The sequence below is a fragment of the Primulina tabacum genome, chromosome 13 (assembly GCF_025594145.1).
Source record: "Primulina tabacum isolate GXHZ01 chromosome 13, ASM2559414v2, whole genome shotgun sequence".
Classification (NCBI taxonomy): domain Eukaryota; kingdom Viridiplantae; phylum Streptophyta; class Magnoliopsida; order Lamiales; family Gesneriaceae; genus Primulina; species Primulina tabacum.
Window position 1 is genome coordinate 34,026,739 of NC_134562.1, and position 13,359 is coordinate 34,040,097.

Below are 13,359 nucleotides of genomic sequence, written 5' to 3' on the forward strand. Positions count from 1 at the left end.
AATATCAATATTTTATAAAATAAATATTATATGATGAAATTAATGATATCAATATACAATAAATAAATTCGAACATACAATATAAAAAATGGAGCCAATATTTCTTAATTCTATAAAAATAATTAAATTTATTAAAAAAGATCGAGTCAACACAAATCAATCCGGATTGATCCGAACCCGACCCAACCTAAACCGAAAAAACTAATTTTTTCGGGTTTGATTTCCAGTGCAACTCGATTTGACTTGAACCTGAAAACTCTCAACCGTAACATGATTTTTTCAGGCCGGGTTCATTTTTTATGCCCCCTAGTGTATAGATTATTCTTTACATTATTTATGTGAAAAAATATTCAAGCTGAGAGACTTAAAATTTAAAAGGGAAATTTTTTTTGCCAGCGTTACTGATACTTCCGCTGATTATGAAATTAGGATCGGAGGATGATGTGAGCGAGCAAGGAAACAATCAAAATATCAATAATAATTATCTTTAAAATAATAATAATAATAACAATAATTCATTTTTTAATTAAAATTTGAGCAGTGACTCTTGGACTTCGGATTCGATAAGTTTTTTGAACCAAATTTAAGGGGGAAAACAATTCGTATTTTAAAACAATAAGACATATAATAATTGTAACAATTTTTGTAATTTTTAGTTTTTTTTATGAATGTCTATAGGATTTATTTAAAGATTTTGAGAGAAAGTATAAGCTTATCTGCATATCAAAATTCTTAATTTATCATCTTAGTTCAAGTTGAGGAAAAAAAATATTATCTAATAATAAATATATAAATTCATTTATGGAGATCATATCATATGACGTCCTATTGGTATTAAAAAAATAATTTTATCTCATTAGCATCACAGAAATTATGCGTGTGAGACGATCTTACATATTTTCATTCATGAGACATGTTAACTCTACTCATATTTATAAATAAAAATAATATTTTTCATTAATGACCAATGAAACAGTCTCACAAGAGTTTTTGTACATTAAATAATCACTATCCAATTTTTCGGGTACCCGGAACCTGAAAAACGGACATGTTCCTAACCCTAATTTCATTAATCAAAATTTATGAGTTGAATTAGATTTTATCCATATACAATAGAAAGGCACGGCACGCTTGATATTTAATTTTTTCTGGTCATGCATACAGTGCTTCGGTATAATTTCTAGAGAACAGTAACAATACCATAAAAAAAAATTCCCCAAACCTCAAATAATCTTCCTGTTATTTTCTCACATATGAACAAATCTTAATCAATCAACAGCTTCATTCTGAGAATTTTTTTTGGGAAAGTTTCTTACGAAGAGAACTTTGTTTTGACTAAATCGTTAATAATGTATGTATTCCACTGTGGAAAGGGTCTATATAGAAGAGGCCAAATGAACAGAGATCCATAAAAATGAACATCTAAAACGGTGAGGTGACACATACCACCGAGGAATATTCAGCTTGAGGAGATCATCTCAAGTATTGGGTTGTGTAAGCTGCTGTTAGTAGCCAGAACACCGCCAGAAGGGAATAAAACTCTTCTCTCGAGTTGATCTGCAGCAAAATCGAGTTGACACCCCTTCCAATCAGTCACCTGACCATGAATATTAATTCCTCATTATTGAAACTTTCCAGCCGAAATAATGGCCTCCATGACATAAAGATTCACAAATTCATGCTGGAAAATGTCCAGAATTTCTAAAAATTTATCATTAGTCAATTGTCGTTATCTCAGTCTGCCTGCCTTAACCATTATAAAAGAAAACTGTTAGCCAAAATCGCTGGCCTCTTCATTATGTCAACTCTCTGAGGATCAACTCTTTCCAAGTTATCTACATATTTGTAGACCGTACACCCGACTTTAGGAGATAAGGAGCTGAAAGATTAAGGTTTAGAAAACAGCCAGCTAGAGTGCTCAAAGGGGTTTTGAATTTGAGTGTTTTCGAGGTAGACGATTTATCAGATAGGTAGATGTGAGAATAGCCTCCCCCAATAGGAATTAAAAGAGATCGATTTCTTGCCATAACTCCATCAAAGTATGAAGTATTCGGTCACATTCAGGCTGCCTTGCCTCGTGTTTTAAATTTTCGACCAAATCTCAAATCATTGAGAGGTATTTTCCAGGTCTGAATAGATCTCTTGTACTGCTTAACAAATCTCCTTGGCTGTTTTGTAGCAGACATACCCCCGGCCAATGGAAGGCTCCATAGAATTGATAAGTCAAGCCATTACACTGGAGTTTTCAGCTTCCCAAAATTTTGAGTCAGTTTCTGATGGGGCTTTGAGAACACATGTCAAATACCCAATCTTCCCCCTTCCCTTGATTACAAGAATGACAGATTGAAATCATTCTCGAAAATTCAATCCATTCAGCTTGTGTTGGGTAATTTGCAGTAATTGACTGTCAAATGAGGGATTAGATGATAATGGGTTGACATGAAGTGACTGGAGTTTTTCCATCCAGAGATGTTTCTGAGGCCATGGCAATTTAGGGGAGAAGAAATAACATGCAGGGGGGCAGAAAACCTTGAATCGGTGTCACTATACCATGAAACAAGAATAATTATTCTGCAAATTCTAGCTTACTTTTCTACAGAAAATGTACGACCTTTATACAAGTTACATACTCAGAATAAAAGTTAATTAAATCACTAATTGATCATATGATCATTTCCTATTCTAGATAACACACAGAAAGGAAAGTCTATACAGAAAGGAAAGTCTATACAAAATAATATCTACAATATCTCCTACATCTTATGATGGATTGATGACATACCTTCCCTCCAGCTTCGTGAATACATATGACCCCAACAGCATGATCCCAGACCTATAATTTAAATGAGATGAAATCAACTCAATATGCTTTAAATTCTAGCAATTACCAAAAGCTAAATAAAGAACCATGATCTCCCGTCTAGTCCTTGCACGAAGAATGAAAACAGATGCCCTTCCAGATGCCACCATCAGATATTTACAGAGACTACCAGAAGGCAAACATTGAAGAATAAGATAGAATTTAAATTAAAATTGAACATGCATCTGTTGTAAACATATTTCCAAAATTACTGCATGCTTGAATTATCAAGGTTTGCATAGCCATGAACTGATTTGATTATTATGTCAAATTAATAGACCATATTGAGCTGAATAGCATGCTATTTTAGCAGAATTGTGTCCATATAAAATGATTGAAATTCCAAAACATGGTGCATGTTCATAACGAGGAAACCACTTACCTATGATAAGTTGTCGATACATCTAAGCCATAACAACAGTAAAGTTATCTAGGCAACTGAGAGACCACATATGCATAGCAAGAGACAAGCACCATACACAGTTATTTACAAGTCAGTAGAGTGACGTGGAAGCACTTCCAAGAATATCATTAGATCGTGAATGAGAATTATGATTTGATTGCTATTTCAATCATGGGTTTTTACATAAATCAATCTCTCATAATCAAATCCATACCCGCACTTTTTATTGCCTCAATAACTCCATTCGTCTGCTTCCAAAAAAACTACCTTCGTCCGTATAATCCAATTAGCAAAGGAAATTTATAAGCGGTTTCCACCACAACAAAGAAAAACTCTCACGAGCATACAGTGCAACGATAATGAGAAAATGACAAAGTATAAGCATAAGATAAATACACAACTATCTTCTTTGAATTAATATTAACCTTCCACAGCATGTCGACAGAAGAAAAATCTGGTTCTCCCCAACACAATCAGCATTATTAGTTGCAGTAAATTTAGCTGACAACGGATATGACTCCCATTGTTGACTATCTGAAATGCAAAAGCGTGCTTCATGAACTTGGTGAAATCTATCAACAAAACACCTGGTCCAATTATCATCCATGTTGGTGTAGCAACTTTGAGAATCCCTGAATCTTTTCCTCCACGTTCCACAACCAACATGAGATATCATGATGATTCCTGATCTAGACATTGGATTCTTGTCTCCCAAAACTTCAGAGGAGAACCTATCTAATTGTGCATCCTCCCAGTTCGGGCAGCCCATAACACCCAAAACAATCTCCCCATTAACAACAAGAGCCAAACCCACCTAAAAGTCATTATTACATAAATAAGAAAAATTAATATCAATACTTCAACTCAGAATCCAGACACCACAACTAAAAAACACCAAGACAGGAAAACCCTGATAGGCGCTCTTGATGAAGATGCTGCCACCAACAATATGTATGGGCCATAAGAAAAAATAGAATGGTCTTCCCTAATAATTCCCGACAAAGAAAAAATGAGTTTCAGGATGAGAAATTCAGAAATGTAATTAAGACTCACATAAGATTAAATCTAATCCTTGGTCATGTGAATTCTATCCACTGACACATAACTGTACCAACAATAAACAATGGTTCGCACCAAGTGACCAATATTGTTGTCCTACTTTTGACTAGGTTGACCATGTGATATTAGTATGTCAAAATAACTAAAATAAAGTAATAAAACATATTCAAAATTGGCATGAGATTACACACTTACATGAGGAGAAACAGCGCAAGCTGATGCAAAACTAATGGCCTCAAAGAAACCTTGATTGACTCATCGAAATTCTCAAAGAAAAAGTATTAATCACATCAAGCCCCACCGCAGGACAAAAGAGAAACTCATGGAGAGGGCATACCACATAGAGAGCTTCGAGCTTCGCCACCTTTGACAAACCCTCGTGTTCCATCAATAGGATCCAATATCTGTATTGCCAATGATGTTAGTAACCAAAATTCAGTTTATAGGAGAAAAATAAGAAACAAAACAGTAACTTTTCCCAAACGAATTCAGCATGTTCCAAACAGGGGCATTTGATGCATAAATTTCATATTAGAAAATACAAAATCCACTCTGTCAACCTGATATTTTTTCACCAAAATTTTCGAGTACCAAAATTTTCGAGTACCTGTATTCCTTAAATTTATTTCCAGCAAACCATTGGTTCTACCAATTCTTCCAGTTATTTCACATTCAAATCTTATTGAAAAACATCAAAATTCAAACTAAAATAAAAATGTTATGCCATCCTAAAATTCATAATCAAGCTCACCCAATATGTAGCCTGCTCAGGTCCGAAAGAATAGGAACCTTTTCCCCCTCTGTCAATTGACTTTAAGATATCACCTGGAATTAATTCTTTTTCGTCCAAAGTTGATTTACCACTAACAACTTCAACAATAGGACCAAGAAGATTGTTTTCACGCAAGAATGCAGAGTCCTCCTCCGCTACCAATGGAATAGAAGGAAACAATCTGCCCATTTCTGCAACATTTAAACAGGTCAAGCATAAAAGCATTTACAGTAAATCACGAAGTCACTAGTTATCTAAGGAGCGAAAAATTACCCAAGCTAACAAGAGCTTGAACACCAAAGTCCGCGATGGTTACCGGGGTCTGGTCCATTTTTTCAAGGATTCTTTTATCACTTGAAAACAACGATTTTTGAACCTGAAAATTTAAACTAAATAACTATCGTCTTCATCGAAAAGAAATTGCATTCATGTAAAAGAAGAGAAATAGATCCTACATCAACACAGAGACGACATGCACGCTCGACAACATCAGCAGCCGCTCGAAGATGATCATAGTACTCCGCTTTCTCTTCTGTAAAAGGAAGTCTAATACTTGACCTGAAAAGGAATGAAACCCTAGGATTAGCGTGGAGAAAGTTTTCAAAGCCGAAGCTTGGGGGAATGTGGTGTATGATGGAGACCTCGCGGTGAAAGCGCCTTGTCGGAGACGCCTTCGGAAAATGCGGCGGGGATGAGTGGCAGAAAACCGGGAGGCTGCGGAGTATTGGAGGACATTCATGGCGGGAATGAAACGGTCGGCTACGGTGGGATTGGATTTTGGAGATTGAATCGAGGGAGGAAGTAGGACAACGACATTCGGGGAAAGGAAAGCGTATTTAACTGTATTTCCTTTTCTTTTTTAGTTATTAAGATACGGTAGTTGTAGGTCATATATAAATTTCAGATATACGTTTTATTAAATGATTTTTTTTAAAAAATAAAATAAAATTATGTGAAATTTTTTCATTTTTTGGAATTAAATATGAAGTAAGTCTCTTGTAATACGGTCTCACGGATCTTTATTTGTGAGACGAGTCAACTCTACCGATATTCACAGTAGAAATAAATACTCTTAGCATAAAAAATAATAATTTTTCATAGATGATTCAAATAAGAGATCCGTCTCACAAATACGACCCGTGAGACCATCTCACACAAATTTTTACTTATCCTATAAGGTCAAATCTTATTCCACGTGAAGTTCTTCTATAAAAAAAGCCCTCGAGATATCCATGTTTTCATCTTTCGTTTTTTTCATCTTTCTTTTTCTTTTCGTTTGTTTCGAAAATTCTATCGACCAAATTTGATTTTTTTTTTTCTCTTGATTTGTTCCGATCAAGATGTATATATAATGTTTATGTATTAATAAAAAATGTGCAATTGAAAAGAAGGTATCATGACCCCAATATAGTTATATTAAATTCCTTTTTATAATCCTAATGTCATGAAAATTTGAAAATTTAATTTGCAACATTGATGACGTAATATTTAAAAAGTTTATAAGGAAATAATTTGTTTTTTAGTTTTCTTTTAAAAAAATATTTTTTATATTTAAAATTTTATTTTTTGGTTATATGCGATTAATTTTATTTTGAATTTTATTTATAATATTATTTTATTAATATTAAACTTTATTTTGATTTATTGTTTTTTTAAAAAATATAGATAATTATATTTGATTAAATGTATATTATTTAGAGCTTAAACTTGAGATAAAATCTTGATAACAGTAGGAATGGAGTATAAACTCAAACTCGCTTCTGTCTACATGCTGTGATAATGCTTGAAATTGAACCACCAATATTCAGGGTTTCTAAGTCAAATCATTCTTACATACACTTGTCGAGATTTATACCATCAAGAATACAAGTCTGCTTCTCTAGAGAGAAATGATAATTCCCCGGTCAAGGCTTTTGAACTTGACTGATATAACAAACAAAATTCACCAAGATTTAAAAGATTGGAGCTTCCGGGATAGTTTCGTACCCCAGTTAAATGTCAGATTGTGGATTCGCGTCACAAGATTTCATCAACATATAACACTCACCTTGGTGGTTGCAATTTTGCTTCTTTTTTTTTTTCCATTCAAAGTTCAAACTGAGCAGTAGCCTTTTTCACAACTACTGAACCCGGTTATATTATTGATCCGACTCCTAACCGAGCACAAAGGAGAGCTGTTGACCGTGTTTTCTGCAAGCAAACACATACAGCGTTTATGATTAGAAATGAAAGTTGGATCCAGGAATTCAAGAGAGAGGGCGGGGTGAAATTTACAAGTTTAGAAAAAATATTTTATATTTCAAAGATATTTAGTATTAGGGAGGAGATATCCCCACTCAACTCATGTTGGATCCACCCCTAGCACAAATATACTTGATATGGTTTGTTGTGGTTAAAAACCGAGAACTGAAATTATCAACTATATTTTAAAGAAAATTCTTTTAACCAAAAAGGCAGATTCTACTGACCAATGATTCTTGTTTAGTGCCATCAAAGAGTGAGAACAAAAGGAGGAGCATCTTGTCTTGGCCCTGCTATGGACCGATACACGTAAACTTTGTCAGCTTGACTGTCATCACTTTCCTCGTCTTTGATTACTTCAACATTCAATCTTGGCATCTTCCTTGCTAGCAGCATGCACCCTTTCATGGTTAAATTACAGGCAGACATCCACAAAGACCGCATCCTCTCGTATTTCTCGAGCCCAGATAGAAGTGCAGCATTACCAAATGGGGAATCTCTTATCTCGAGCTTTCTTAACTTTGGACAACCTTCTAAAACACACTGCATTCCCCAATCGCTGCTGCCAGCAAAAGCCACAGAAAGAGTCTCGAGATTTTTGGCATACTTCCCAATATATTCGAATGTAAGATCAGTCAGAAGGCCCGAAACCGAAAGCCTCTGAAGTTTAGTGCAAGTTTTAGCCACAGCTGCAAATGCTTCATCCATAGGTTCATTTGTAAGGTAGTCTGGCTGGCCTGGATTCATTATGCAAAGACGGAAATGGGTAAAGTCGGGGCAGTTCTGGACTATGGTCACAACAGCGGCATTAGTCATCCGACGGCAAAAGTAAAGGACATAGTGGAGTTTGCGACATCCACGAGAGACGGCCAAGAATCCCCAATCTGTCACCCCGTGGCGATGATGCCTGTCATAAGGATCAGCAGGGAAGACTCGGAGTTCTTCAAGTAAGGGGCAGCTGGATCCAACGGCCTCAAGCCCTTTGTCTTCAACCGTATCGACTACCTATATAAAAATAAAATTATAGTTATAGATGGGAATAAGTTAAATGAGAGTACAGCCACGAAACTAGAGGCAAATGCAAAACCAGATTCAGATGTTTAACCATGTCAAGATTTGAGAATCAAATTGAGAGAGCTCATTCAAATGACAATTACTTACTAAACCCGTCATGATCAAAATTTCTTACCCAAAGGCGTCGTAAATTGGGGCAGTGAGCAAGAAGTTTTGAAAATTCGACACTTTGAAGAGCAGCATCGCTTAAGTTCAAGAAAGTCAGACCGGCACACGCTCCATAAAGAGTAGGAAGATAGGGAGAGGTGACTTCCCATAAACCCGAAAGAGCATGGAGATCTTTACAATTTCTAAACGAAATCTCAAGTTCTTCGCATTGCGGAGGCGCAAGTTCTTGCATGAAAGAGCCAGTACCAAGTTCCGTTAATTGGGGAGCAAGTGCAAGGAGCCGTTGTAATTGTTCCAAGTTAACACTCTCATTGACCTTCAGAACTCTTAATGATTTGCATCGACTAACAAGCCTCTCAAGGGTGTCAAAACTTACCTCACTACTAAGGCTAGCAAAATTTAGTATTTCTAATGAGACAAAGTCATCTGGAAAGCAGCTTAGCCAACCTCCACCAATGTCCTCAGTTACATTGTCCTGTATGTTGAGCTCCGTCAAGTTCCTAGAAGAGAAAGGCATGTGTTTAACCTTTTTCTCGATTAAAAACCGAACACCAGAACATGTAAAATGCCATTAGGCCACAAAAAGAAAAACTAAGTTGGAAATATTGAAAATCTGTCAGCAATTGGTTATTTTCAAGCGTCCCCTAGTTTATATTAGCTCATTATCCATATATTCTTTTTTCAAATCGCTTGTCACCCAAGCATATGTAAAGTCAAAGGGGGCACTCACATCAGTGAGTTCTATTTGCACGTCATTCCAATTTCTCCCGAGAAACCACTTTCATCTTCCTGGCATTATTTTCAATGAGGAATAACATTGCAGCAGCAATGCAAATGGAAAAAATAATCTTAATTAAAAGTAAGTATTCAAATTATTTTTGTTTTCAATTGGGAGAAAAAGAAAAGGAGATTTGTCTGCTTTTGGATTGTCATCTTGCACATAGATATCAAAGTCTTTAAGAGCAAGAGTAGATAATTTGGGACAAGTTACTAGGTGACGAAAAGGAAAGAGTAATTAATTCAATCAATTTGAAACTATTCAATTGAACAATTAAGACGGAGTTTGGCTAAAAACTTAATTAAATTTATATTTAGAAAAATTTATGTTCTTTGAAGGAAAAAATATTTATTATTATTTTTAATGTGTGTAAATAAAATATTGATTAAAAAATTGTAGTTAATAATTTACTCATTGATATATTAACTTTATATCTTAAAAAAAAAGATAGAACAAAAACATAATTTAAATTTGCTAAAAAAATAAAGTGATAAAGTGTTGATTTAAAAAATGAGGAATAAATTTTGGAGAAGTGAAATATTTAAATATGATCTTTTTAAAAATGTACGGTATTAAAAATAAATATGCTTTCACCCCCCAACTTAGTATCAAAGAATGTAGATCTCAGTAAATGCCAGCAATTGTCACCAGAAACAGACACTCAGGAAAAAGTTGTGTCATGTAAGTTTGAGCAAGCAGGATTTATAATTGCGAGTTCCGCAAATAGTAGTCACATATGGTCAGATCACAGAGATATAGTAGCATACACATTCATTAAAAAAGCCTATTGACCAATTAAAACTCCTAAATTTAACCGAAATTTTCAATCCAAGAATGAATTTGATAGTGAGATTATGAGAAGCACAATGAATCTTCCAATCATGTAAAAGTTCTAAGCATTCAGCCAAAAAAAAAAACAAATAATCAGTTCATAAGTCATCACTACACAGTCAAACTAAACATGGCCTCTCTGGGCCAATGAACGTTGGGATAAGTTGCATCAAGGTCATTCTATCCATTAAAGTCAAAGTAGCAGGTCAGATGTCACATCAAGAAAGCAAAACCAAAAGCTTCGAAACAAAACTATAAAGCAGGAACACTTCAATTTTCCACTAGAATCCATCTGTTTTCCACAGCACACAAACGGACAAACAAAAAAATGAGACCTCAAAACAACCTCATTTGTTTCTCAGCCACATCAGTAAACATACCTTTCTAATATCATTTAATAAGCCAAATGTCATGAACTACAAGTACCATTTAAGGTCATTGCTTCAAGCATAAACATATAATTGACAGCTTCAATGACGCAAAAAATTTCATATAATCCCACTAAAAAGGAATTGACAAAAGGCGCCAATGTTCTACAAACAACTAAAAGCACAACAAAGACCCTTGATTTCTTGCCAAGAAGAGAAAATCTTGAATGAATCTGATCAGTAAGCATCTAAACATCTAAAGCTACATATCAAATGCATATAAACACACATACCATTTATAGGAAACCAAAGAAAATTAGCAACCAATGTCACAGATTCATACAAGAAGAAAAATTTCTAAAACTGGTCTTACGTGCAATGAGTGGCAATGGCATTGAGTCCATCATCGCTGAATCCATCGCAACTTGACAAAGATAAAACCTTGAAGCCCTGAAATGAATTAGCCAAGAGCTCCAAGCTCTCATCACTAACAGTCATTCTCTTTAACCTTAGCTCCTCCAAAAAAGGGTAAACTTTTGCAAACATGACCAGCCAAGGATTCACATCAGCGCCCCAATCTCTGGGTAACATATTGAAATCAGAAAATCTAGGTCTTCCTTTTAGTCTAACACTTTTAATTCTTGGAAACCTTTTAGCCACAATCTCAGGAGATACAGAATAGCAGTTGCCTATAAATAGATTTGTTCTTGTCCATCTCTCTGCATTATACCAATTCTTGCAGACGAGGGAGACTGAGTTTCTGTCCTTGTGTGAATCTATGAGTGAGAGAACTTTTTCCAAGACTTCATCAGGGAATGACGAGTAAGTGTGAGTTGATCCATTCAAGATAGCTGAATCTGGTGTTGAAATATTGGGTTTCTTGGGGTTTGGATCCATGCGCCTCAAATGGGCTCCTTGAATAGGGACTCGGGTGCTGAGAAGATTGTAATATCTCACAATCATATACAAAATTCAGAACCCATTTCATATAAATGTATGTTTATCGCATAATGCAACGAACCATAAGAATATGAAATCCTAAACTTGACCAAAAAATAATACAGATCATAAATCTTGAAAATAAGAGGGATTAATTGACAACATCTGTGGAAAATTAAAGAACAACTCGTTCAATAATAATGACGAAAGATTAAAATTTACATTGACAAACCAGTATTTCTTCTTGATTGGAAATGTCAAATCTTTTAACTCACCTTGCTCGGGAATATATTGGTCAAGAGAAGTGTAAAAGCAGAAGCTTCAAATTCATCAGAACACTAACACACACAGAAGCAAAAACATATTAAACACAAACCCAACAGATGCTCCTAGAATGCGGAAATCATAAGAAAAATTAAACCACGTAATCCATTTGCTTACAGAATAAAGTAAACAAAAGCCAGGAAAAAACAGAATCCATAAATTAAAAAACTTAGGGGGCTTACCTTCTTGTTGGGATACTTGGAAGAGCTGAAGAGCCAAAGAAAAAGCTCAGACAACCCACTGGCTAACATAGCAAGAAAATAATAAAATACCCCAATTATTCGAACAGGGAACCAAAAATAATAATAATAAATTTGCAATCTACATACGATAGATATACGGACCTGAATACTCAAGAGTGACGTCCTGTACATAAAGGGCTTAATTATTAAAACGTCCACGTTAGCTGACGTCGACAAACAGCTGGAGCGAGAGCCACCACACCTCCGCCGTCGTGTGATGTCCACGTTGCTGCCAAGTTGGCATCCGTCGCAATTTATGAATTTTTTCAATCCGTATGGTCGCTTGATTTCAAGCTCTTATATAAGTCCTCAATTTTTAAATGAGTAGGTATCTTGTGAGAATGTCTCACGAATTTTTATCTGTGAAACGGGTCAAGAGTAGCATAAAAAGTAATACTTTTTCATGGATGACTCAAATAAGAGATTCGTCTTACAAAATACGACCCGTGAGACCGTCTTACACAAATTTTTGTCTTTTTAAATATATATCTAGGATGACCGAATTGTCTCTAAAGTCAAATAATTACCATAAGTCGTTGTGTAATTAAAAAAAAAAACACTTTCAAATAATTTATATATATATATATATATATATATATATATTATTACATTATTATGTTTTATTTTCAAGTTCATTATCCATTCACGTGTATATTTTTTCACATCATGATCAAATATCACTTAAAAAATGAACTCATGCATCGTAAAATGTCAGTTAATTTCATCTTCTATTTTGGAATCATGACACACATAGTAAACAAATTAAAATTAATGTTTATGGAATTTAACTTTTTTCCCTCAAAAGAAAGGAATGAGAAAATTATTTTATTCAAACTGAAAAAAAAATCTTTTAGTCAAAATCTCGATATATCGATAAAATAAATAAAACGGTTGTAAATGTCGATAGAGGAATATATAACATATCTTTAGCATGATTCTAATAAAAAAATCCAAGAAATATATATAAGATCTATAAAAATATATGACCTCACATAGCAAAATTTAAATTAAACCGTTAAATATAATGTGAGAATAATATTTTTATACTAGTTTCTTATTGACAGACCTGATAGTCAAATTGTAAATTATAAAACAAATGTCATCACTGCTAATTGCACCAGCTACCCTATGCAAGTCTGAATCAATCAAGCACGTTGAATCTCTTTATTTAAAGAGTAGGTCTCTTGATTGACCGTTTCACGAATCTTTATCTGTAAGACGGGTCAACTCTACCGATATTCACAATAAAAAATAATACTTTAGCATAAAAAGTAATACTCTTTCACAGATGAACCAAATAAGAGATCCGTCTCACAAAATACGACCGTGAGATCGTCGCACACAAATTTTTGTCTTATCT

At 34.5% G+C, this 13,359-nt stretch overlaps 2 protein-coding genes across 6 annotated transcripts; both read right to left on the reverse strand.

Annotated features, from left to right (window-relative positions):
* Positions 1-1,201: 1,201 nt before the first annotated feature.
* Positions 1,202-5,962, reverse strand: LOC142522615 (putative 3'(2'),5'-bisphosphate nucleotidase, mitochondrial). The gene is made up of 10 exons (XM_075626110.1): positions 5,736-5,962; positions 5,550-5,652; positions 5,368-5,470; positions 5,074-5,285; positions 4,663-4,726; positions 4,143-4,147; positions 3,689-4,077; positions 2,908-2,986; positions 2,783-2,833; positions 1,202-1,597 (listed from the first exon to the last, which is right to left on the reverse strand). Exons 1-10 carry the CDS (start codon positions 5,831-5,833, stop codon positions 1,460-1,462), a joined length of 1,242 nt encoding a protein of 413 aa, XP_075482225.1. The 5' UTR covers positions 5,834-5,962; the 3' UTR covers positions 1,202-1,459.
* Positions 5,963-6,877: 915 nt separating this feature from the next.
* Positions 6,878-12,088, reverse strand: LOC142522231 (protein TRANSPORT INHIBITOR RESPONSE 1-like). Of its 5 annotated transcripts, none has more exons than XM_075625444.1 (5): positions 11,956-12,088; positions 10,868-11,446; positions 8,525-9,017; positions 7,563-8,340; positions 6,878-7,284 (listed from the first exon to the last, which is right to left on the reverse strand). In XM_075625444.1, the coding sequence occupies exons 1-4, from the start codon at positions 12,006-12,008 to the stop codon at positions 7,585-7,587; spliced, it is 1,881 nt and encodes a 626-aa protein (XP_075481559.1). In that variant the 5' UTR covers positions 12,009-12,088; the 3' UTR covers positions 6,878-7,284; positions 7,563-7,584. The 5 variants fall into 5 exon arrangements, with proteins under 5 accessions (XP_075481559.1, XP_075481560.1, XP_075481561.1 ...); XM_075625445.1 differs by having other exon boundaries at positions 10,868-11,428; positions 11,940-12,087; XM_075625446.1 differs by having other exon boundaries at positions 11,940-12,084.
* Positions 12,089-13,359: the final 1,271 nt, after the last annotated feature.